The sequence below is a fragment of the Colius striatus genome, chromosome 6 (genome assembly GCF_028858725.1).
Source record: "Colius striatus isolate bColStr4 chromosome 6, bColStr4.1.hap1, whole genome shotgun sequence".
Classification (NCBI taxonomy): Eukaryota; Metazoa; Chordata; class Aves; order Coliiformes; family Coliidae; genus Colius; species Colius striatus.
In genome coordinates this window covers 2,184,200-2,208,839 of record NC_084764.1, presented here as the reverse complement: position 1 = coordinate 2,208,839, position 24,640 = coordinate 2,184,200, and the positions used below count along the sequence as shown (strand labels likewise).

Below are 24,640 nucleotides of genomic sequence, written 5' to 3'. Positions count from 1 at the left end.
TTCAGTCCTTCAGTTTCCAGTCATTCATTCTGCTACTTCATGTGTTATCTTCATCTCCAGATACCTGCTGGAACAAGACTTCCCAGGGATGCGGATTGGTCCAGAACCCACCACAGATTCTTTTATTGCTGTGATGTACGGAGATTCAGAAGGAAGCATTCCTGGAAATGCTCTAGTTGTTGATCCTAAGAAGCCATTCCGCAAGCTCAGCCGCTTTGGAAATGCTTTTCTGAACAGGTGAGATCTGTTTGCTTGCTGCCTTTTGGATGTTTATGTTTCAGTCTGTCTGTGGAGACACTCAAACCCAGCTGGATGAGTTCCTGTGTGCCCTGCTCTAGGTGGTCCTGCTCTGACAGGGGGGTTGCACTGGATGAGCTTTCCAGGTTCCTTCCAGCCCCTGAGATTCTATGATTCAGTATCAGTGTTTTTTACTAAGATTTTTCTGCCATGTTTGTTTTGTATAAATATTCACATAGGAGTTGGAGCAGTGACAGCTCAAGTGAATTGAAATTAAGTCAGTACTAGGTGTTGTAGCACTGTGTCATCGTTTTAACCCAGGCAGGAAAACAAAAAGCCAGGAGCAGCCATTCACTCCCTCCTCCCACTCCTGACAGGATTGGGAAGAGGAAAGTACTGAAGGCCTCTAGAACTCCTTAAGGTCAAGGAGGGCTCACTCTCCACCTATGGTGCCACATAAACCAGACAGGACTGCTCTAATTGGGGGGAAAAAAAACCCAAAACAATGTAATCTGCCAGCAGCCAAAACCATAACAAACAGAAAAAACCACACAGTGGGATGATGATGATGAGTATGACCAGCCCTTTAAGACTGCCTTCCTCCCACCCCTCCTCTCCTCCTGAGGCAGCTCCTCTTCTCCTCCTGTGTGGGTCTCTGAGGCTCTCCAGCACAGACTGCACCGTGGCTGCCTCCTCACACAGGTGCAATCACCCCTCAGCACAAAGTGCTCAGCAATCACCCCTCTGACATGGGGTCCTCACTGTCAATTGCTTACCCTGGCATGGGAAGCCATGAAGCTCTCAGAGCTGCTGATGGCTCTCAGTCCTGCTATTGCTCTCCATGGGTTGCAGAGGGACAACTGCTCTCCTGCCTTGGGCTGCAGGGAACCTCTGGTCCAGTTCTCCTTTTCCCTTCCTCCCTTGCTGACTGTGGGGTCCATGTGGTCTCCTCTACCTTGTCCCACTCTTCCACCTGCTACACACTACACATTTCCCCTAAGTAAGGATGGCAGAGATGCCAGATTGACCTGGCCTGGCCAGGGGTGGGTCTGATTCAGAGCCAGAGGACTTGTTTGTAAAGTATTATAACTCAGGATTGGTTTGGGCACAAATTCTCCTGCTCATTAAAACTGGTAGATTAGTACAATTAGTTACCAGAGGTAAGTAATTATATACCAGGTCTCTCACCAGGGAGTCTTGATATAGCTCTTTACAATTGTGAATTGCTGGGTTTTGCACAGGGGCCTACAAGAATGGAGAGTATTTGAATATGCCTTCTGAACAAACACACACTCAAGCTGTCAAGGGTTTAGTTTGACTAGCTGGTCCTCAAGCAGTCCTGTAGACCAAGGTGATAGCATTAGCATGTGGTTTTGCAGCAATTGTTGTTCAGGGGCTGCGAGTATTGCCATAGGTAACTTCAGTATCAGACTAAGTGTTTCCATTTAAAAGTTATTATTAACTTGGTTCACATTGTGTGAGCAATCATCTTGTTTTCTTCCTGTATTTGATGGTAACTTGACACAGAGGCCTGGCTTTGCACGCCAATTAATATAAATTGGTTCTCTTTAACAATAAACCTTCCTGTTTGGCCAGTAAACGCTGGAATATGTGTTAGAAGTTCGTCATCTACAGTCTTATCTCTTGCCGTGCTTATTCACAGAGGAAAGTTTATAGCTGCTCATAGCTGGCTTGGCTATCACATTGAGATAAGATTGTGTGCTGTGGGAAGCTGCAGTCAAGTACCATTTTAAATAATCATTTTGTGCTCCAAGACCATAATAATAATATGTGCTCCTTTCTGTGAGATTACTGGCTAAGTGCTGCCCTCCAGACCACTGTTCTGCTTCTCTCTCCACCACTGTGCTCTCTCCAAAAAGTTCATATGATTATACTGTAAATAGTATTTGGCACAATATTAAAATGCTTCCACAGAACATGTAATAATGCTGTGTGTTTGAATGAATGGCATGCACATACTTCAGACATATCTGTATAGCTAGTTGTGTCAGGTCCTGAATCTTGTGCAGGGAAGATTAATTGCTAGCTAAGAAAGATGTACATTCACAGTGACTGACTAAATTATTCCAGTTCTTTTGGTGACTTGGACATTGTTGTGTTGCAGTGCTGTGAGCAATGCTCTTCCCCAGCAATCACATCTGCTCTTTAGTATTGCAGCAGAGATCTGGGTGCTTATATCCTCTAAGCATCATCCTCAGTGTCCCTCTCTAATCATCATATCGCTGCTTTTTCAGAACTTGTCAACTCCTTTCTGTTTCCTGCTTCACCTAGTTAAAAGTGTCTTAGGCTTCACTTCAGTATCTTTGAGCAATTTCCCCATTCTCACCTGCAATCATGCAACATAATTTGCTTTGCCTTGTCTCACTTGCCATGCTGACAGTCCTTTATATCCAATATTACATTTTTCACTCCAGTCTTAATAGATTTTTTCCTACTCCCTCCCTGCCTTTTGTAAAAAGAATTCTTTCCAAATCCTAGAACTTCAGGCTATGGAAACTCAGACTGTGAGGTGAAGTGGCCTTTTCCTCTAACATGAAAGGAAACAGTGACTGAGGTAATGGAGAAACTAAAAACAAAGAGCAACCCAGTAGCACAATCAGGACTTGTACTTAGTAATTAGCTGCATTAATTTGTTGATTTTACCCTGCCTGTTTTTTTCATGACCTCTTATCAGTTCCCCCTGCTTATACTAAATGTGTCTGTAAGGCTTCTGAGTATAGGAAGTTGTCTCCTATTTCTCCTTTCTACTTTTAAGGAATGTTGCAGGGGGGAAGGGGATGAGGACAGGATGTAGTGTGCCCTTGGATGCTGGTTAAAGTAAATGAGGAAAGAATATTGCAGTATAGCAGATGTAAATTGGTGCTGCTGAGAAGAAATGCTTGGTCAGGCTCTACTCTAATGGAGATCTGAATGGAAACAGAAAGGAGTATAAATTCTTACTACATTATTGAAGTGGTCCAAAGTTAAGCTGAGAAAATAATAAAACCAAATTACCACAAGTTTGGTGATTTCATTTTTGGAAACCATGTACCCTTTTTTTGCAAGGAATGTCTAAAATTGATGGGTTTTGGTAACAATACTGTTGAAATAACATGAGAAACATGACAATATCGAAGGTCTGATGTCATAAGCAGTCATCACATTTGCACAGCTGTTTTTGTAGTGCTTTTTTTCTGAAGGTCTGTTGATGCTTTGGTAGATATATCCACTATACTTGGACAAAATTAGCTTGGATGTAGTATCCCCTTCAAGTTTTGGAAAGTTCAAGAAGAAGAGTTATTATTGCTCTTTCAAAAGCAGCTCTTAAGTTAGTGGAGAAGTAGCCTTGGTGGAAGAATCAGCTTCAGCTTGGCATTATTTTCTGCACCTAGTGTTCCCCCCCCAAAAAACCCACCAAGAAAAATCCAAATCAACAAAAAGAATAGTGCTGTGTACATACCCTAAAGCTTCATCAGGCCAGGAGGGTTTCTGTTTCCCAGTCCCCTCTTGGGTTTCAAGGACAGATGTAGCTGATGCTGCAGTTTCAGTTGTAGCCAAGAAGGGATGCTGTGTGCTCTTGTTACAGACTCATTACTACAAGGTCACCTGAAAAACAAGGTGAAGTAAGGTCCTGGATTGTTGTCCAACAACAGCTCCCAAATTTTTGTATATCTTGCATTTTATATCTGAAATTCAACTGCCTGAACCCTTCCTACCTGAGATTCTCTTTGGTCTTAAAGTTCTTGTTTGACCTGGGCATGGTTAAAGTTTGCTGTCTATTTTTACCCCATTGCCTGAGGAAGAAGTGTGCCTTCTAAAGTGATGGGTTAGTATAAGGTGGCCATCTTACAGCCTGAGCCTGCAGCTTAAGCCTGTGCTAGGCTGCCTCTGGGCAGCTTCACAGGAGGAGGGTATGTTACACTGTGTGCTCCTCAGTATGGTCTTTAGCTGCTACCCAGTAAGAAGATTAAACTCTTATGTAAATCCCTTCAAGGCAGTTTATGGTGAAGGCAGGTGAGATGAATTTTCCCAGAAGCATACTTGTGGGAGTTTAACCCTGACTGATGCCCACCAAGTTGTTCTGCCACTCCCCCTCCTCAACTAGACAGAGGAGAAAGAAATACAACAAAGGGCTTGGGAGCTGAGTAAGGACAGGGAGGTGATTCAGATATAAGAGTCTCGGGCAAGACTCAGCTTGGGGAGAAATGGTTTGATTTATTAACAAGCAGTCAAAACAGAGTAGGGAAATGAGAAATACAAAATGAATCTTAAAACACCTCCCCCTGCCCTTCCTTCTTCCTTGGTCTCTGCCTCTATCCCCAGCAGCACAGCTTCTGGCAGCTCTTTGTTTAAAGAAGCCACCCCTGTAGCCCCCAGCTACTGAAACCTGGCCACACAAACCTGCTACAGTACTACAGAAGAGTAGTTTGGATTGAACACATGAAATGCCCCGTGTGACTCTCAAGAGGCCTTGTGAATTATTGATGTTATTATATGTAATGACACCATTGAATTAGTCTCTTTGCAGTGGCAGGAGGTTATTGTTTAGAGCATGCTGTGTGTAATTTGAACTCTTGCTACTGGCAGTGGGAAAGCTTTTGCTCAGTTTGTGGGAGAAATACTGTTGCTTTCAGCCCTCTGCAAGCCTCACCTAAGAAGGGTGCTGAGTGAGAGATGGGTTCAAATGCTGCAAGAGCAGGTGAGAGGGTGGCTTAAATAGAAACAGACCATCAGCATAGCTCTCTGCCTGCTTTACATTTCTTTTGAACCTCTTTGAATTTTGGCAAAAGTTGGAGTACACAAAGAATTGTTTCTTGTGTGTACTAATTTTAGTCCTAGCAAAATGTTTTGGTGGTTGCAGTCTTTTTCATGCAGCATATATAGCCCAAGTTGTCATCTCTTGGGAGTTTTCTCAGCACTTAGACATTTGATTTTACAAGATTTTCCTGTTTCCCTTTTCTCTGAGAATCCCCCTGTTTACATTTAGTTTTCTTAAACACATGTGGCTGTCGAACACAAGGGTTCATTAGCAGATACGTATACAGGGAAGCTCTCAAGAGACAATCTGTATGTGAGCTAGAGCTGTTGTTAATGGCTTTTTTTCCTCCTTTCCTGCAGGTTCATGTGTTCTCAGTTACCTAACCAGGTTCTGAAGAGCATCAGTATCATTGACAGCCCTGGCATTCTCTCTGGAGAGAAGCAGCGCATCAGCAGAGGTGAGTTGCAGAGCTTGAAAGCAACCGAGTTCACCTACTCTTTTTACTATACTGGACAAGTCATCATCCTAATCTCTTGGGCTTCTGATTTAATGGTATTGAGTAGTGGTATGTCCCAAACTTTCTCACTATAAGGCCTCTCAAACCGTGTTTTAAAGCTGGATGTAGGCTTTGGAATTTCTTCCTCCTGAATGCCTGGCATTTCTATCATCCTACTTCTATAGCTGCAAGTGGCTATGGTTGCATGGTGTGTTGATTAGTGCTTCTAAAAGCCTTATTTCCATCATTTTAGTTGTTTTCCACAAAGTAATAACAAATAGACTCTCCCATACACTATTCTGTAAGGCTCTTGTTAATGAAGAATGAAGAAAAGTTTCGTAAGAGCTATAACTCTTCAAGCTGGTCATGTTAAACTGAAGGGGTTGGGCTATAGATAAGGTGTTTTTATTGCAGGCACAACTGCTGGTGTTGCTTCTTAAGGTTGCTCAGTCATGCCATAATTAACATTTTCAGTCAGAAGGGTTGAGGTAGCAGGAGGAAGAGGGAATGAGAATACTTCTAATACAGTGAAGCTTCTGCAAAGAACTGAACCCTGTTTTAACATGTTAAGAAATGAGCCTGCCTTTGAGAAACTATTAAACCAGTGTAATGTAAAGAGCTTCCTTCCTTGTTTTCTTCTTTAAGTGCATGTCTGTGATCTTGTGGAGCTGTAAATGGTAGAGATCCAGTGTATGGCTTATGCTACCCTCTGTTTTCAGACCTTTGCTTAAGAAATGGAAAGTTGTGTGTTTCATGTATGTAGGAGGGGAAATAATCAGGCTTTTAATGGTCTTTTAACCCCACCCAGGGAGATTGTGGAGGCTCCTTCTCTGGAGGTTTTCAAAACCCACCTGGCTGTGTTTCGGTGTGACCTGATCTAGGTGGGACATGCCTTGGCAGAGGGATTGGACTGGATGATCTCTAAAGGTCCCTTCCAACCCCTACCATGCTGTGATATCACACCAGGGATTTTTTTGGGAAATCCTGGGATAAGTACAGTACAAAACCATGGCTGCACCACTGCTTTAACTTTACATTTGCACTGACAGACTAAGAGACTGACTCCTGGGACTGTAACCTAAACTGTACTTGCTTAGTGGATTGGTCTGTTAGACATTTCTGGATTTCTTTTTGCAGTGGCAGAATGTGGGGCTTTTGTTCTCTTTATTGCTTATACAGTCATGTGAAGCATTGATCACAGAGACAGCTGTATTTTCTTGTATGTGATTTATTGGTGAACTAGTAGAGATAAACAGCATGAGTGCTGTACATCTGGGCAAGCAAAGGCTGGAGTGCTGTGAAACCAGATGAGTAAAACATACTACACTGGCAGAAATAACCAAGTGTATAACTTAATGAAATTTAATCCTGAAACATCTCATCTTCACAAAATGTTTAAGTCTGAGTTTACACAAAGAGTCTGAAAATCAAAGATGATCCTGAATCTCTTGCTTCTGTTAATGGATTCCAGCTCCCCTTTTCCTCCATCAAGAAGAATCAGAGGCATCTTTCTCTCTGCTTGTTAAATTAAGGGAAAATGCTGCATCTGTGTGTGTTGCCACTTTCATAGCAGTAAGGAAGTGAATATGAAATAAGCAGCAAACTGAAGCATCACATTAATGTGCCACTGAGAAGCGAGCAGTTGTGTGACAAAATTCAGCATTATTAGAGACTGCTGTGGAGGTCCCAGGCTTCATGTGTGGAATAGAGTTGTGTTTCTCAACAGGTTGTTTCACTGGTAGTCCTGTGCTGTTTGAAGGATTGTGGCTCTCCACTGCCATTCTAGAATTGCTCTTGTGACCTAACAAATCATACAACAGTTGTTCCTTTATTGCTCAGAAAGTGTTTCTTGATGGTGTATGTGCCTCAGGTGTTTTTATGGCCTAGCTTACTTGCCTTTTAATATGGTAGACTTTCACCTCAGTGGACAGTGATCAGAGATAACCTCCAAGTCTTACCTGTTTCACAGCTTTTAACTTGACTGGTTTGCATTTTATGGGGTTTTTTTTCCCCATGTGTTGTTGATTGGAATATGTAACTTGCCATAGTTATTTTATCCCATAGTTCTTTTACCCCAAGTGTGATTCTGCTGTGTGCCATTTAGCTTAACCAGTGTGGTTGAACTGCTAAGTTTGGTTTTGGAGTCAGCTTTGGAGCAGTGTTCTATCTGTGCCCCAGGCATGCAGGGCAACTGCTCACTAGGTTTAAGGTTTCATACACTTAGGTATCAGCAAACACTTAAGTACCTGCATTCACTGTTTGGATCTATTGCATGCAGCTATTGCATGCTCTTATGATTAGGCAATACTATGCTCACCCATGTCTGAAATGTTACATAGAACATGCCTCATGTATGTCTTTTGGGCTGCTTATGCAGTTTCCATGCAAGTGGTTTCATGGTGCACCAGCTTAACTTGCTGCACACACCAAAGCCTGTCTGACCTTCCTGAAGGAGTCAGACTGACTTCATTTGTTGAGGTTTGAGTTGCTTAGATTAGTTTTTTAAAGCACTGTGTGCGAATGTAAGCAGGTTTCTACCAGATGTTTTCTGCTGTCTCTAAATGTCTGTCAGAGGAGGTTCTGTTTTAACATTTTCAGGCCAACAAAGGCTCTTTCCTCCAAAATATGTGTTGTTATGCCTTGAGTTCACTGCAAAAGGTTGCAGCTGGTGTGCTTTGCTGTGGGAATGGCCGTTTCCTTTCGATGTGAAGGTAACTACAGACTTAAACATGAAGATGCTTTTGTGTGCTTGCCAGGAAGGCCCTGAATGCACAGGGTGATTCTTCAGAATTTGTGACTGTGAAATTGTGACAATTTCACAGTTTTGTATTTTGAGGTGTTATAGTTTAACCCATTTTTAAGCATTTGGTTTGTTTCTTTTTCTCTCAAACTCGTTTTTGTCTTATGACTCTTGCTGCTGTATTCTAAACAATATAAAGCAGATGAGATTTTTCCTGTTTCATTAATGGAATATGGCATTTAATAACCCCTGACAAGTATTCTTAGATGCTTTCTATTCTGCACATTATTGGTGTCTGTTCATACCTGAGTTTTTAAAATACCTCTGTAGAAGTTTAGCTTCTTTTGATGCTGTGAAGGTGCAATTCCAAACTCCAAGTTTATACAGTCTAGATAGGCATATTCATTGCATTCCTTAGAAAAAGCAGGGTTATACAAATTACTTCTAGTAAGTCATTCACATCAGCTCCTCCCAGAGCACGTGCAATGACGTGGTGGGGGTCTTTTGGTGATCTTCAGAGGTGAAGGCCCCTCCTCACACTGAACTTTTTACCTTCCCTCTTAGCACTGTTTTTCAGTCTCATAAATATCTTGAACCAGTCCTCTCTCTGTTATCTTCCTTAACAAGGATGTAGTACTGTCTCTTGCAGGCTTCTTTGCAGTGCAGACATCTGGTTTCCGTGGTATTCAAGGAGCATTAAAACTACAGATAAGCTTGCACAGAGAGTTTCACTCCACAAGCAGACACAGTTTGCAAGTTAGCAGACCGTTTGGTTAACACTTCAATGGCTTCACCTAGGAGCAGACAGTTCACAAGTCAGCAGCAGCAAGCTGGCAAACAGTTTGGTTAATACTTTGTTTCGGTTTCTAACCTTGGTGAACAGCAGCTGCTCTTATTGCTGAGGGAAGAATAACTTTACAGGACCTCAGAGAGAAAACTTTCATTCTTTTCTGTTGGAGGGGTTTTTTTTGGCATCTTCCCAAGAGCAACTGCTTACTTATGAATGGACACAACACATAGAGTTTGACAGGTATCATTAGGAGTGGAGGTGAAGCCTTCTGAGACCCAGACAGCAATCAAATGTTAACCTTCTGGTTTAAAATGCAGAACAACAGTAAAGGGACTGTGTGAAAAGACAGGATATGCACTACTTCCCAGCATGTTTTATTTATGACTCTGGAAAGCATGGTCAAAAATACACACAGGGTGCAACATTCCAAGCTGTCTCTCTTGACGCACCTTTCCCGCTCCTGATGTCGGCGGGAGGATGTGCCAGAAGCTTCCTGCCTGTCAGGTCAGGGCTGCAGAAGTGGTTGGAGGAGAATGTGGAGACGTGTGCCAGCATTGTCCCCTGTCAGACAATGCCTGTCCCTGTGCTGCTCCTGCAGCATCACTGCTGACGTTCACAAAGCCCGTGTCAGACATCTGGGAGATGTAGAAGGAATAGTGAGCCTTAGGAAGAGGAGGAAGGAGAAGCAGAGTCTTGCAGGGTGTGGAGAGGAACTGCTTTTAGAAAGAGAGGTAGGGTTTGTTTCACAGAGTGTGGGGAACAGAGATCAGAAAACTGGAGGATATTGATAATCTTGCATTTTTAGAACAGGAGTTACTTAAATACAGGTCATTTTCTCAGTCCAGTCTGGCTTGTGAAATTGTGGTCATGGATTAAGCAAGGTGATATATATAGTCACAGCATTGTGTCAGGCTGTCCTTTGCAGTGAAACCCTGTACCTTGTCTTTAGGATTAATCCACCAAGAGAAGTGCAGTAAGAATGTTATCCAGGAGTGCTGGACTGAGACAGGTTTTCATTGACATCACTGGAAACTTCCACCCCAAACAGCAGAAAGACCATGTTTTCATGTAGGGCTGAGCTCCATGTGAAAGACCGGGAAGCTCAGGTATTCCCCTGTAGCAAAGCATTAGAAGGATAGCAGGTTAGGGACATGGGAAGGCTGCTCCAAATTGTGTGTGGTAGCCTTGGTTGTGTGGCACTTAGTAATGACAGGTAGGATCACACCAGCACTCTGCCCACCCCTGATGCCTCTGGCCAGTGGGTTCTGCTCTCTGAGCTTGAAGGCTCCTGATTGCAGCATTCATCTGGGAGGTGCCTCTCTTCTGATGGGCCAGTAGCACCAACCCCAGGGGTGGATGAACTGGACACACTGCCTGTTTGTCCTCACAGAGGATGGGTGGAACCCATAAAGCCTCCTTAATTGTTTTCTGTATTGCAAAAGCTTTGGGAGATGGTATTAAGGCAAACTGGAACTTATTTACCTTGGGCCCCCAAGGGAAAGCCAACTGTTTGTTTAAATCCTCATTACTAACTGACACAGAAAATTGACCAGTGCTTACACAGCACAACTGTGCAGCTGTGTCTCTGGGTATGGCTGGTGGCTGTCAGGTGTGCCTGGTACTTTGCCCTGTGCTAAGGACACACAAGAGCTCAGCATCATTCCTCTCATCAGTGTTTCCAGGGCTGGTAACCATGTGCAGTTTCTGTTCCATCTTTTCTTCATTGTTTCATTTTCTTCCCTGTGGTCTTGCTCAGCCTGTTACTGATGCCCAACAGTTATGCCTCTGTCAGTGGCACACCAGCTGGCTCCTGAGCTGCAGCTTGGGATGAGCTCAAAAGCTCTGCAGTGCTGCTGGTTGATTGCTGTTTTCCTTTGTCCCTTAGCTGGGTACAAGGGTGACTTGTGACTTGTCTAATCATTTGCAAGTAGACAGTGTACCTGGTGAGACATAGATCCTCAGGCTAGGTGTAATTACTGACATGAGTCATTGAGAACAGACCTTTGAAGAAGTAGCAAAGGTAGAGCAGCAGGAAGCTGGGAAGTATCAATGGCATTTTATTTTGGTCAAGGTTTCCAAACTGATTGGTGTTGACCTGGCACTGCTCAACTTCAAAAGCCCTAATCCATGCTGTGTGTGATAAGTTCCTAAAGGTGTTGTCTCAGTGCTGAAATATTTAACTGTATGTTGCTTGATTCTCCTTCTCTGGAGACATTCAAACCCAGCTGGATGAGTTCCTGTGTGACCTACTCTAGGTGGTCCTGCCCTGGCAGGGGGGTTGCATTTGGATGAGCTTTCCAGGTCCCTTCCAGCCCTTGGGATTCTGTGTGGTTCAGATACACTCTAATGCAGATGTAAAATAGATTCACTTCAGTGACAAGTTTTCATTCAAGTCAATATTTTTTCAGATATTTGAGGTATTTTCCTTAGCCATTTTCAACAAGGGGACTTTTCTTTCTCAAAGCACATGCTTCATTAATACTCCCATTTAGAATTAATTGCTAGTCACCTTCTCACACACCCATTTGTGGCAAACAGAATAGACTTTAACTGGATTCATTTTTCAGTGTCTTTTATTTCCTTTCAAGCATATTTCCACCTACCTGACCTGAAATGAGAACAGGTTATTGCTTAGCTCAGATTTGTGTGCTGTTGCAAGAGTTGTGACATGCAAGTGATACACCAGATCCTGCTCCTTCCTTTCTTTCCTGTTAGTTTTTTATAAAGGTAAATATTTCATACTAGTTTTGGTTAGATTGTTAAAGTGAGAAGAGTTCTCTTCCCGCTGTGCTTTGTGGACCTTTCCTCCTTAACCCCCCAACACAGAATGTATGTAAGCACCAAGGATGTGTTACCTGGGAAGGGGCCAGATTTTGTATCCCTTCTGAAGTAATCCTTTTAATGGTACAGATAACGTTGACTTCATTTTTCTATAGCTAGTTATTGAGTCTGACTCACATCCTTTTGGGTCTTAATAACACCTTTTTAGCTTAGCCTTCTGCTTTCAGCTTGGTGTGTCTGTGCTGGATTTTTAGTGAAGTTCTATGACCTTGTGTTTTTGGGGGAAGGTGAGGGAGCAGTGAAGACAGTTCACTGGGTACATTTGCTGAATGTTAACTAGAATTCCTGGATCTCCTTTCATACACTACTTGTCATTTTTAAAGACAAGATTTAAACCAGTTCTTTCCTGTGTTGCTAAACAGGCACAAGTATGCTCCATGATAAATCTGGAGTTCACTATTACTTTAATGTATGTCTGCTTTCCTTGCTGTTGGCCCTAGTGAAGCTGATTTGCTTTTGGGTTCCCTGCTAAAGACCAACAACTAGAAGGTATAATGGGGGCTTGACTGAATCAGCATTGCTTTAAGGATAGCTAAGCAACTTTACAATGTCCCCATACCCTTCTACTTATGCTGGTTAAAAGATGCTAAGGAGAATGATGGAGGGGTGAAGAGTCTTTTGCTTGTATCTGGACCAGTTGTGTGAAGTGTTTGAATAATTGGCTCGTGTGTGAGTAGTCTAAGTGGGTTTCCTTTGCTAGAGGACTGGGGATGTTGCACAACTGAGAAATGACCAAAGGCACCCTGGAGGGCTTCACTGGTAGTAACTGAGCTTTCTTTGCTCTTGGCATTTAAATACATGCTGCTGTGAGCAAAACTGTTGGTGCTCTTTGCTTTACTTTACACCAGCCCTTGCATTTTGTTTGCTCACTCTTTTAGCTCTGATCTCTTTCTGAGAAGAAGAAGAGGGGTGGGATGTCAGCTTCCAGTTCATACTTTGCTGTTCCTTACTCAAACAAGATGAGTCACATCCACGCCAAGCCCAATGCCACATCACTAGTGGTAACTCTCTACAGCTTAAATGTGTCACTTCTGAGTAATGAGTTGCTGAATACTGTTGGTTGTGTGGATTAAGTACCAGCTGCACTTAAAAAGACTTTCAGACAGAGGCTACAAATAGGGTTGTCTTTAGAACATCAAAAAGTTTGTTTCAGATCAGAAAGGTCACAGCTCATGTTCTATAACCTGTTATGTCTCCAAATCCATCAGCAATGCAGGCACATTACTTGTGTCTCTGAGTGTGATGTGGCAGAAATAACAGCAAGTGTTACACTGCAAGGAGAAAGGAGTTTGGCTGGTTGCTGGCTTAAACTGGAATGCAGCACCTGTGCTGTTTTCCTTGGTATGGATAGGCAGTGCTACCAAAGTGGCCAGTGTTAACAGTGATGAAGAGAGCTTGTGGTAAGAGCCCCACAGACCTGCTTAGCTTGAGTGCTCTCTGCTGGAGCCAGAGGTGGTAACTCAGAGCAGCACAAAAGATAGTGACAGAAGAGATGGATGGCAAGGTTGAGAGAAAGGCAGTGATAAAAAAAGGTGATGTCAGTGAAACTAGTCTAAGGAGATGCAGAATACAGTTGTCCTGACCTCACTGTCCACAGACACTCTCTTCCATCATTTTCCCCCCAGGTAGATGCTATGATCCCCTTGCCCAGCCCTACCTTCTCTGAGACTTGCTTTTCTGAGTAGTAGAAGTGTAATAGTGTATTCTTCCTTCAGGCTATGACTTCTGCCAAGTCCTGCAGTGGTTTGCCGAGAGAGTCGACCGCATCATCCTCCTTTTTGATGCCCATAAGCTGGATATCTCCGATGAGTTCTCAGAGGCTATTAAATCATTCCGGGGCCAGGATGACAAGATTCGAGTGGTGCTTAATAAGGCTGACCAAGTGGACACACAGCAGCTGATGAGAGTCTATGGTGCACTCATGTGGTCCCTGGGAAAGGTGATCAACACTCCAGAGGTGCTGCGAGTCTACATCGGCTCCTTCTGGGCTCATCCTCTCCAAAACACTGAGAATCGAAGACTCTTTGAAGCTGAGGCACAGGATCTTTTCAGGGATATCCAGAGCCTCCCCCAGAAGGCTGCTGTGAGGAAGCTCAATGACCTCATTAAGAGGGCAAGACTTGCAAAGGTAAGATAAGAATCCTAAACTCACTGGATGAGCAGTCTCTTCTGTCTCTTTCATTGTGTCCTTTCTCACCCTCCACAGTCTCTCTATAAACTGTGTTTCTCAGCAAATGAATTGAATTGTCAGTCTTTCAAGGAAGAAAGAAGTAACCACTCAGGGACATAGAAACAGGGAGGAAATGAGAGACTTGTACTGGGATGCCTCCCTAACTTTAAAGAAGGGATTTGGTGCTTTTTAGGCCATTGAAACTATTATTTGCTTGGTAAGGGAGTTATTTTTAACTAGTGCAGCAAGATAATGTTACTCTTGGGAGATAAACCACTTGTTTTTAGCTGTTGCTGGTGTGTAGAGAACATGTTAAAGGAGGAAGAAGAAAAAGTGGGGGGACAAAAAGCTACAACCAAAATGATTCACATGCAGCCTTCCATATTTTTTGTGCATGTGGATGCTTTAATGCATACTGTCAGCCAGCTGCTGGAGAAAAACATGTTGACTTAAATGCATTTATACCTTGTCTTACAGCTAATTAAAAGCCTCACTCTTGATGGAGCACAAATACTGATGCATTAGAGTGAGACTCTGGAGCCTCTCAGATAGTATTGTATTCATTCCCAGTCAGAGACACTTGGGTGACACAGACTTTGTGTCTTCATAGCCACAAAAAAACCCATCTCTAGTTATCCAGGAGCATGAGTTGTGTCTCACTGTAGGTGCCTCTGCCACTGTTCCTCTTGTTTTCGTTCTGGAGGTGTGCAGGCATTGTGTGCCACTTACAGTCACTGAGTAGTGTGAGATCATGCTATGACTGTCTGCAGCTGGCTGTTTAAAACTTGTTTAGAGGTTTGTAGTTGTCTTTGAATGAGTGGATGTCACTTAAAAGCTCTAAAGTTTTAATTACCTGTTTGTAAAACCTCCTGGTTATATTTTGCACTAATCTTCAGACTGCCTGCTTAACAATGCTGGCTTCATCTGCCATTTCTTCTCACAGCCTGACTAGAGTAAGCTCTGGTTGCAATCTGAAATAGTTCTTTGTTTGCCTCTCTTATTCTGCAGTGAATTTCTTGTGTTGTATCACTGCAGCTGCTTTTAGAATACCAGTTAAAAGCACTGCCAGGCTGCTTGTTGTATTGCAGAGCTCAGGAACAGAGTGAGAATGTGGTGATTCAAGAGCTTGTCATTTGGTAAAGTGGAAAAGAAGGGAAAACTGACTTCAGAAGTACTTGGGGAGAAAGCTGGTAGTACCAGACAAATTCTAATTGCCTGTGCAGTTATCAAACTGAGAGCTGAGTGAATGCAGTTGCTTTGGAACACATTTCCATGTGTACTTCTGAGCAAAAAGGAAGAGGAGTTCTATACTGGCTTAATGAACTGTCTGAATATGACACTCTAGAGGATTTTTATGACCTGAGCCTTAGCCCATAGCAGCTTTTTTCCCTTGAAAATTCCATTTCAAATCACCTTCCTGCTGATGTTGTGTTACAAAGTCCTGTCACATCAATCTGTTCTGTGGTTGTTGGCAGCTTTTTGCTTTCATTTGTTAGAATGGTTGTGGAAGGCTCATCTGGATCATCTCTAGATGTTTCTGTGTAATGTAGATTAAAAATGGATAAAGAAGACCAAACACAATGCTCATGGGGCATGCTAATTAGACAGCTATGAAAGGAGAATAAACTGTTTATCTTTAGCAAGGCAGCCATGTAATATTTCTAGTGTTGTCTTTCTGTCTCCCAAGCAGAACTTAAAGTACTGACCCTCAAAAATCCTCTTTGCAGCACTGTATTTGCCCTACTTCTGTGCCATTCAGTTCTTTATCTCTTCTAAAACATACAGCAACCAAAAGCAAACTGTTAACTTGCTGTCAAATTTGGGCATTAGGTTTTTTCTTTGAGTCCTGTGACTCACTGTCCCAGTTTGAAGATGGTAACTGTTCTTATCTACAAGAAACACATGTGCATGCTGGCAGCCCACTTAGCATACACATGTGAAACATTGCTCATCAACTATAAACATACTTTTCTGGGTTTGCTGGAAGTGTTGTTTTAAACACAGCATTCATAAAATTCCTTACAATGAATAGAAGCACAGAATGGTGGGGGTTGGAAGGGACTGACTGCTCTGTCATCCTCTGGTGGATGCATGAATATGGACTGTAGGTACTCACTTTTCTGGGAGTGAATAGGTAGGAATGCAGTGCCACTTCAATAGATAGCCACTTAGCATACTTGGAGTACTTCAGGCATTATCCAATTGCTTCCCACAATAATTGGCAAGATAAAATGAATTACAAGTCTCTACCACTGAGACTGGCAGTCTGTGTTTGATGCAGGCATGTGGTGTCAGAACACATGGATTTTGGGCCTTGCTTTTGCTCTCACTGTTGGTACTGACAAAACGCCGTGCCATGCTTCTCCTTAAACTGCAAGTGTGGGTCTGTATTTCTTTTAAGTGTCTTTGCTTTCTCTCTGCCCCTCAAGGGAATGCTGAAAGCAGCAAAAGCTAGTTGATAGCTGTTCATGTCAAGATGAAGTTCCAGAAACAATCACTGATAATATCTTATCTCTGATCTGATGTAGGGAAACGTGATTTGTGTTTCTTTTCATGACCTGGGTGAAGAACACTTATGCCCACACGTGGATAAACTGTAGACTTGATTTCAGTTTTGCTTCTTCTTAGGTTCATGCTTATATCATCAGCCATTTGAAAAAAGAAATGCCTTCTGTATTTGGAAGAGAGAACAAGAAGAAGGAACTAATCAACAGATTACCAGAGATCTACACCCAGCTGCAAAGGGAATACCATATCTCAGCAGGGGACTTCCCTGAAGTCAAGAAAATGCAGGTAAGGTGGTGGATTACAGTTCCACTGAAGTAATACTAACTTTACAGTAGGATTGCCAAACTGGAGGAGATGGGACAGTATCTCAGCATTATAGTTTTGGGATCTTCAGCAACAGAGGAGCTGAAGTCACAATGAACCACGTGTCTGTTATGGGGTTAGCATGACTTGGAAACAGTACTGAACAGAAGAAATCAGTCACTTGCTTTGTGTGCATCAGCTGGTACGGGACTCTAGAAATTGCCATGGTGAATCAGACCTTCTGTGCTTGCAGTCAGTGTTTGGTCACTCATGGCAGGTAGCACTAAAGGTTTTGTGCAAATAAAATGACAGTGGACGCTTATGGTTTATGATGGTACTTGTTGTGAGTCCTAAATGTGTGGGTATTTGTATAGCTGCTTTAATTCAACCATGTACTTGTTTAGGTGAAGTTATCCTTAGTCACATATTATTCATTGTTAATGTTCTTGCTCTCACTAACAATCAGTACCTGTGCTGAAGGCAGTGTGTTAACCTGAAAAGTCCAACTTGAAACCTTTTTCTTCTGCAACTCTGCCTTTCAAGCTTTTCCTGTCTTTGTTAGCTTGTGTTCTGTGAAGAAGAGAGAAGTTCTCAGTTTATACTTTTATTGTTAATTTAGAAACACCTTCTGTCCCTTGCTCCTCTTTTGAACTTCATGCAATGTTACTATCAACTTTCTGTCACTCTCTCACCGTTTGACTTCTGTCCTTTGATTTGAGGTGAGCTGTTTAGTGAGTTCCCTAGGGAAGAACAGCTAATAACCTGTTAGCAAGGCTTTTCAATTTATTCCTCAAGCCTCAGTTTGCATCTCTTGGATCTCAGATCACAGATCTCTTAAATAACCTTTGAATTACAAGATAATTCAGCTTGGAAGCTGAAGAACATGAGAGCAGTAGCCTGCAGTTTGATCTGACCGTGGGCCAGTCATGACCATCATGGAGGATATTTTCCAGGTTGACACTGTCATATTGTTGTAAGAATTGATGTGTTGGGCTTATACTGCTAATCCTAGAGTGATGACTGGCTGATTAACGTATCCAAGGGATGCACAAGTTTGTTCTGTGAGCTAAAATATTGCAACTTGTGAATCAATTACTGGCATGAGACAGTAAGACATAAAGCACAAGATCTGTTTCAGCTAGATTTTCACAGGCAGGGTTGATGGAAGCGTTCCCTGAGTTACTTCAAAAGGGGGTTGTGTGGAAAAACAAATGACTTTTTTTTTTCCCCTTGGTGATGCAAAATGAGAGAATGAAAGGTCAGTTTGAGGACTGAAACAGAAGTTGAGTAAGTGGATGTCACTAAGCCTCAGCAGCAGATGGCAGCAAATATATATGTGAGAGAGCAGTCACGTCTGTAATGAGGTGCAAAGCTGTGAGAACAAGTTGTGCTAAAACAGACAGCAGGGTTGACCTTTGCTTTATTTTATTGGATATCGTAAATGTGTACTGATCACTTTCTGTAAATCAGGAGATTGTGTATAAATGTCACCTGAACAGGGATGGTTGGTGGTTGGCAGCCTTCCTCTAAGGACCCCAAAGTTCTGTGTGCATGGGCAAAGCCTCTGCTTCAGGCTTCTTGGATTTGTATGTTGTAGTTCTGATATGCATGGGAGCAGCTCCCTGGTGATAGATCTGATTTGTTAAAGCAGTTTATCACTATTTTGAGAGAGGGATTGGGGCAGGTTGTTTGGAAAGGGTTTAACTTTCCACTGTAACTCTCTCTTCCCGAGTAGCGTTTTGCAGGTAGAAACCATTTCATAATTGCATAAAGCATGTTTAATTTTCCAGTGCTCCGGTGCAGAACGTGCTTGGGCTTGTGTTGGCATAGCACAGATCACCTGGTTAAATACCTCACTGAGGTTAGCACTAGATGAGAACTCATCCTATGACTTCATGAGTTCTGGCAGCATGTTGGTAAAAACACTGCTGCTCTTATCCCAGCTCAGATTTCCTTTATTGGTAAAGGACACTTCTTCACGACCTAACCACAAACAAGAAGTTTAGTCTATAAAATCAGGTCTTGGGTTTATCTTTAAACACTTGCCCAAGTGCTAGCAGGATTCAGCACCTCCTGCATGCTTCCTGTGGTGGTTGTAAGACTTCACTTCTTCAGTGTATTGGAAATGTTGCTAACTACTGTCACCAAAACTTTTGTCATTGACAGGAGCTGTTGGAGACTTGTGACTTCACTAAATTTCATTCTTTGAAACCAAAGCTAATTGAAGCTGTGGATAACATGCTGGCCAACAAAATCGCTTCCCTGATGAGCATGATCAGGCAGGAGGAGAGCAATATGCCCACGGAGATGGTACATGGTGGAGCATTTGATGGCACCATGGCAGGACCTTTTGGCCATGGATATGGAGAAGGTGCTAAGGAAGGAGCTGATGAAGATGAATGGGTCGTTGCCAAAGATAAGCCTGCTTATGATGAGATTTTCTACACTCTGTCACCAATCAATGGCAAAATATCTGGTATTAGTGCAAAGAAGGAGATGGTAACTTCGAAGCTACCCAACAGTGTCTTGGGGAAGATCTGGAAACTTTCAGACTGTGATGGCGATGGGATGTTGGATGATGAGGAGTTTGCATTAGCAAAACATCTCATCAAGATTAAGCTGGATGGGTATGAACTGCCTGGCACGCTTCCTTCCCACCTGGTGCCACCATCTCACAGGAAACCTTTGCAGACAGCAGAGTGAGAAACCCAAGGAGAAGAAGGAGGATGTTGGAAACGTGTCAGCAAACGTGTTGAAATCACCGAAGTTTGAAGTTAGGCTTAGATCTTTAAACCTCACCACACATTTCATGCAAGCTACTTAAAGTAGAAGCATTGGAGCAGGGAAATATTCATGTAGCTGCCCCTGCTGACCTTCACTCAGACCTGCTTATCACAAGTGCCTTCTTTAGATCTATCACAAGGTGAACATGTTTTCCTAGTCCTGGTTCTGTCTTGCTGCCTTCGCAACCATAAAGCAGAAGAGTGTATAAAAATCACACCAAACCTAAATATTTACCCAACTGTCCTATTTAACCATTTTCAATAGTGCAAGGAAGCACTAAGTGTTTAGTTCACCTGCCTATGCAAGGAACGTTTTCTTTGCTGAATACATACTTGAGGTATCAAATGAATGTCAGGATCTCTATAGTTTAAGAAAAGGCTGATGTCAAAGGAAAATCTATTTTTGTTCTTTTAATTATTTAATAGGGGGTTAGAAAAAGAGAGAAGAGTAATGGGGAGAGGCTTTTAAGTGCTCAGTGTTTCAAAACTTTCCTGGTTGTAGTTAGATCTGCAAAATATTCAACTGATTTCTCTCCATCTGTCATCGTTGTGTCTCGTTATGTGAAGAGCTGCAGCTTCACTTTTGTACAGCACTATAAACTCAGTATTATCCTTAGAAGAACTGAATTGCTTTTGTTCCACGGATTTAGAGTTTCTTTTGAGGTTTCAGTTTAGCTGCTCTGCAGGCAATAAATCCCTGAGATGTTCAAAGTGACAGCAGAATGCTTTCATAAGCATTCATAAGAAAGTCAGGCCTCACTTTCTGTCCAGAGAAGATGCATCGCTCAAGCTCTTCAAAGCACATCAGATTGTCTTAGGAACATTTCTGTTTACAGGCAATTACACAATTATCTCTGTATATTTTTTTTTAATGTGTGATATTTTGAAGAAAAGGTTTTCACTTTTTATATCTTTTGCCAAGATACAGCTGACAACCACAAAGGAGAGATTCAGGTTGGTGTCAGGTTGGAAAGACAAAGAGGCTGATAGGAATTCCTCACAGTGACTGTAATAAATGCTAGACTGGTCCCTCCAGATATTGTTCCTGTATTGAAAATAAATCATGAAAGGAGTGGATGCTTAGTGAACACTTTTTTTCTAACATCACAAAGTTGAATGTATCAGCTGCTTACAACTAATTTGTATCAGTACCTTAAAAGAGGGCAGATTTTTGGCCCAGTGAACTTGAATCTTTCAGGGAGGGCCAACTGTCATCTAAAATAAAACTTGGCAGTCAGTTTTGCTGTATGCACATGAGCAGGAATTTACTTGTATTCTGTTTGCAGTAAGAAATAGCCTACACATCAGAGGTACTGTAGTTTTGAAAACTCTTTCTTTGAGTCTCAGTAAGTGGTAGCTCTTCTGAGACAGAGCAAGTAAAGAATGTGTTTCAGCATCCTTGCAGTAGGAGTGAGGAGGGCAGTAGTTTAAGTGTTGTCTCCCAGGTAAGATTGTAGTCACACTTGAATGTTGAGATCTGTAGGTGACCTAAGAAGAGCCTCAGCTTCTTTTTTTTTTTAAGTCATACAATTGTAGGTTGTCAGTCAGGTTCAGATCTTTCCAGACTTCTTATCTTTCTGTTCTGTTCTGATGTGAAATTACCATGAACTTTGCCAGCACTCTACCGTGGAAAAACAATGAAGCTATTTTAAGTAATGACACCTTTACCTTGCCAGGTGTCCAGGTCTGTATTAAAGGATATCCTGGCATAGTTAAACTGGTGTTGAGAACTTGCCTTTCTTTTAATTCTTGTAGCATTCTAACATACCAACCTTATTTCAGTTAGGCTTAAATTAGGAGCCAAATTAGCCTTAGTCCACCCGAGTGCACTTTAGCAGAGCTGTGAAACTTGACCATGAGTCGACCTTGTGTGACTGTACATCTGCAGAGTAACTGATTCCCTATAATTTATTTTTGATTGAACAAAAAGGAGTCTGTAGACAAAGGCTGCAGAAGTAACAGTGTGTGCTTGTTTATGTATAGTGTCTGCAGTCAGTAGCAAATTCATACACTAATAGGGGATCTGAGTAGCTTATTAAGAAGAGACACAGGGAGAAAGAAAGCAAGCTTCTTCTGTATTGTGACTACTGTATTGTGGGCAAAGCTGAGAGGCTCTGGGAGATTGTTCATCTTCTGTCTACCTTTCCTTGCTCTTCAGCTGCACAGGGTTCCAGGGATGGACCCATGTTTGAGTTCCTACTGTGTGTAGCTTCCAGGGGTGATGCTCTGAATGCGTTGGAGCCATGTGATCCCATGCCAGTAGAAATATCCTCCTTCAGTGAAGAGGAGCAGGATAGTTTCTTGGTGATTTTGAGTTTGTTTTTCTAGCTTTAGTGGTAGTAAAGTGGAGAACACACCATTTTCCTCAGTCTCCATGACAGTGTGCTAACTTGGACTTAGGCGAGATGAACTGAAACACAGCGTTTTGATAAGTTGAAGCATTTTGTGTAGGTGAAATTGAGATGTTTTGCTTTGTTTCCCTGTAGAATTGGGAAGGGGGATGCACAAAGCACGCACAGGAGTAGAAGTGGATTTTTTCTGTGTATCTGGAGGACGAGAAGGTTTCAGGATTGACATGCAGAGCTACACCCATATAAATGTATTTCTAGATACGTGGTACAGTGCACTAGCATCATACTTAGTTGGTAGAAATAAAGCACATTTCATGTGGGCTTCAAACAGCAGTTCTCTTGCACAACTAAGCTGATACAGTAGATTGTTGTTACTCAGGGGAAGGGATCTCTTTTCTCACTACCTCCTCACATACCCGTGGATCTACTGCATTTGCCTTGCTGTCTCTCTGGCTTGTCAGATCCTGCAAGCCCATTCAGTTGCTTAAACCAACCACACACAACTGTTTAGATGATGTTGAGTGAAGTTAGTGAGTCCACGTGTTAGGAGCATGAGAAATGAGCAGGATTACTTTCTCTCCTGAAATTGTACTGGGAACAACCGTATGAAGTCACTTTTGGTGTCTAGTTCGACATTACTGATCTCTGATGAAGAAAGATTAAGATGTTGGATTTGTTGGCCTTTTCATGCATAGGATTTTAGACACATTTGCTGCAGGACTGTCTGTCAGTACAAATCATGCCCACTGCTGCCATGAACCAAAGCAGAGACTGTTGCTTTTACCACCTATTCCACAGCCCTCGCTCTGTTCCACGGAAATTGACGAGAGTTTTGTTGTAGATTGGAACAGAAAATGTGAGGTTACCACCTCTAAATGACACTACAGGATGACAAAAGCCTTTTAAAGCTGTGACAGCTAGAAAATGGTGAGTTTACAAAGATTCTTAGGTGTAGGTGAGCTCCCAGTTGTTTGTTGGGGATGGATTTGTGCAGAAGCTGAGCTCAAAGCAGCAGCATCTGGTCCCTGACTTTCAACATTGTTCATCCCCAGTACTTGAAATGTGCCCTCTTTTTCTTCTTCCCCTTTCCTTCCCTTCACAACATGCACTCACTTTAGTGGTTTTTTTATATTGTTGCAATCCAAGCAGAATTTAAAGTATATGGTTTGATGAGTATTTGTAACTTAGCACTGAGAAAATGAACACCAACTTTGTTTTCTACTTCCCATACTCACTTTTTCAGCTATTTCTGTTCAATACTGTGTTTTCGCTTCAAAGGCACTCTGAATTTTCGAGGGAAGGCTTGATCTGTGCAGTGTGTTTCGGTTTGTCCAACTAGACTAACAGAGTTGTAAGTTCATTATTGTTGCACTTTTATTACACAATAAATTCCTTGCAGATACTGTAATATATTTTAATATGCTTTGTAATCATTTTTAGAAAAGTGGTGATAAAAATCGCTGATTTAATAAACTAATATTGAACTACCTGACATCTTGTTTTGTAAGCTTCTTTCTGGAAGGTAAGTGTTCAGTGACTAGAATAAGGCTCATAGGCATAAGTAGTTGTTTGTCAAGCTGCTTTTCTCACCTCAGTTTATGTATCCATAACAGATTATGGCTATTTCTCATCTGTGTCCATGAATTTGTTGATGATATTACTGCACACACCAAGGCCCGAGTCCAGAATTTAAACTTACATCTAAAAAGGACAAAAAAACCACTCAAAACCTCCAGTACCTCTCTGTAATTAGCTTTTTTTTAGAGTAGATTGTAATGTGAGAGTTTCTTAATGTCCAAATGTGGAAATTTCTTAAAGCCTAAGTGCAAAAAGTATAAATCAAAGTGCCCATGTGAATTGAAAGCTTGAAACTTCAGCTGAGAAGCACTTCTTTGAACTCCTGAACCCCACTAACAAGGTTAGTGGATCTACTGCTACTTTAATCTACTCTCATTTGTCAAGGGTACTAACCTTGACAAATGAGAGCAGATAAAATACCAGTTTAGCAAAAAAATACCTTGTTGATAGATTTGTGTGTGTGTGTCCCTCAAAAACAGCGTTTCACATGCAAACAGGATTTTGTGGGTTCCAGGAGGCTACATTGCTTGTTGAATTGCAGTGGCTTGTTTGAATGTAGAAAGTTTGGAGAAGATGAGGTTTTGATGGGATTTGGAGGTTTGTTTTTTCAGTAGAATGGTGTTTTACACCATCCATGTACAAGACTTCACAGCACACTTCTTAGTTAGATATTCTGCTTTAATCTACAGATTCTATTTGGACAGTGGGAAAAGTGATGAGTGCCCACACTAGCAGTTCCAGTGCAGGTTTTGCAGTGATTGTTATATCTAATATTTGGTCCCCTTAAACTGTGAAACACTTCAGTTTATGCCTGCTGTACCGTTTAGTTTCCCCAACCCTGTTATTGGCTCCCATGTTTGGTATATATACGGACTGTGGAGCAGACGCTATTCTGAGCTTCTCTGTATGATTCTGCAAGTACTAACCGTGAGTCCACAGGGTTTTTCAGCATGCCTGGCCCTTGGGCTAGCCTGCCGACCTGTGCTGGGTTTCTGTGGGGCTGTTTTGTGGTAACGGGAGGAGGTTGTGGTGCTGGCCCCTGTGAGTTCTGGACACTTCCTCCAGCTCGGAGCTCGGCCCACTT

The 24,640-nt window shown here is 42.2% G+C and overlaps 1 protein-coding gene across 1 annotated transcript in view; it reads left to right on the top strand.

Annotated features, from left to right (window-relative positions):
• The window catches only part of EHD4 (EH domain containing 4), a 30,374-nt gene extending 6,904 nt beyond the window's left edge, over positions 1-23,470 (top strand). The window contains exons 2-6 of the mRNA XM_061997634.1: positions 61-237; positions 5,356-5,453; positions 13,579-13,991; positions 16,662-16,826; positions 19,011-23,470. Coding sequence (XP_061853618.1) covers positions 61-237; positions 5,356-5,453; positions 13,579-13,991; positions 16,662-16,826; positions 19,011-19,547 — 1,390 coding nt within the window. The 3' untranslated portion in view covers positions 19,548-23,470. The remainder of the gene's footprint in view (positions 1-60; positions 238-5,355; positions 5,454-13,578; positions 13,992-16,661; positions 16,827-19,010) is intronic.
• Positions 23,471-24,640: the final 1,170 nt, after the last annotated feature.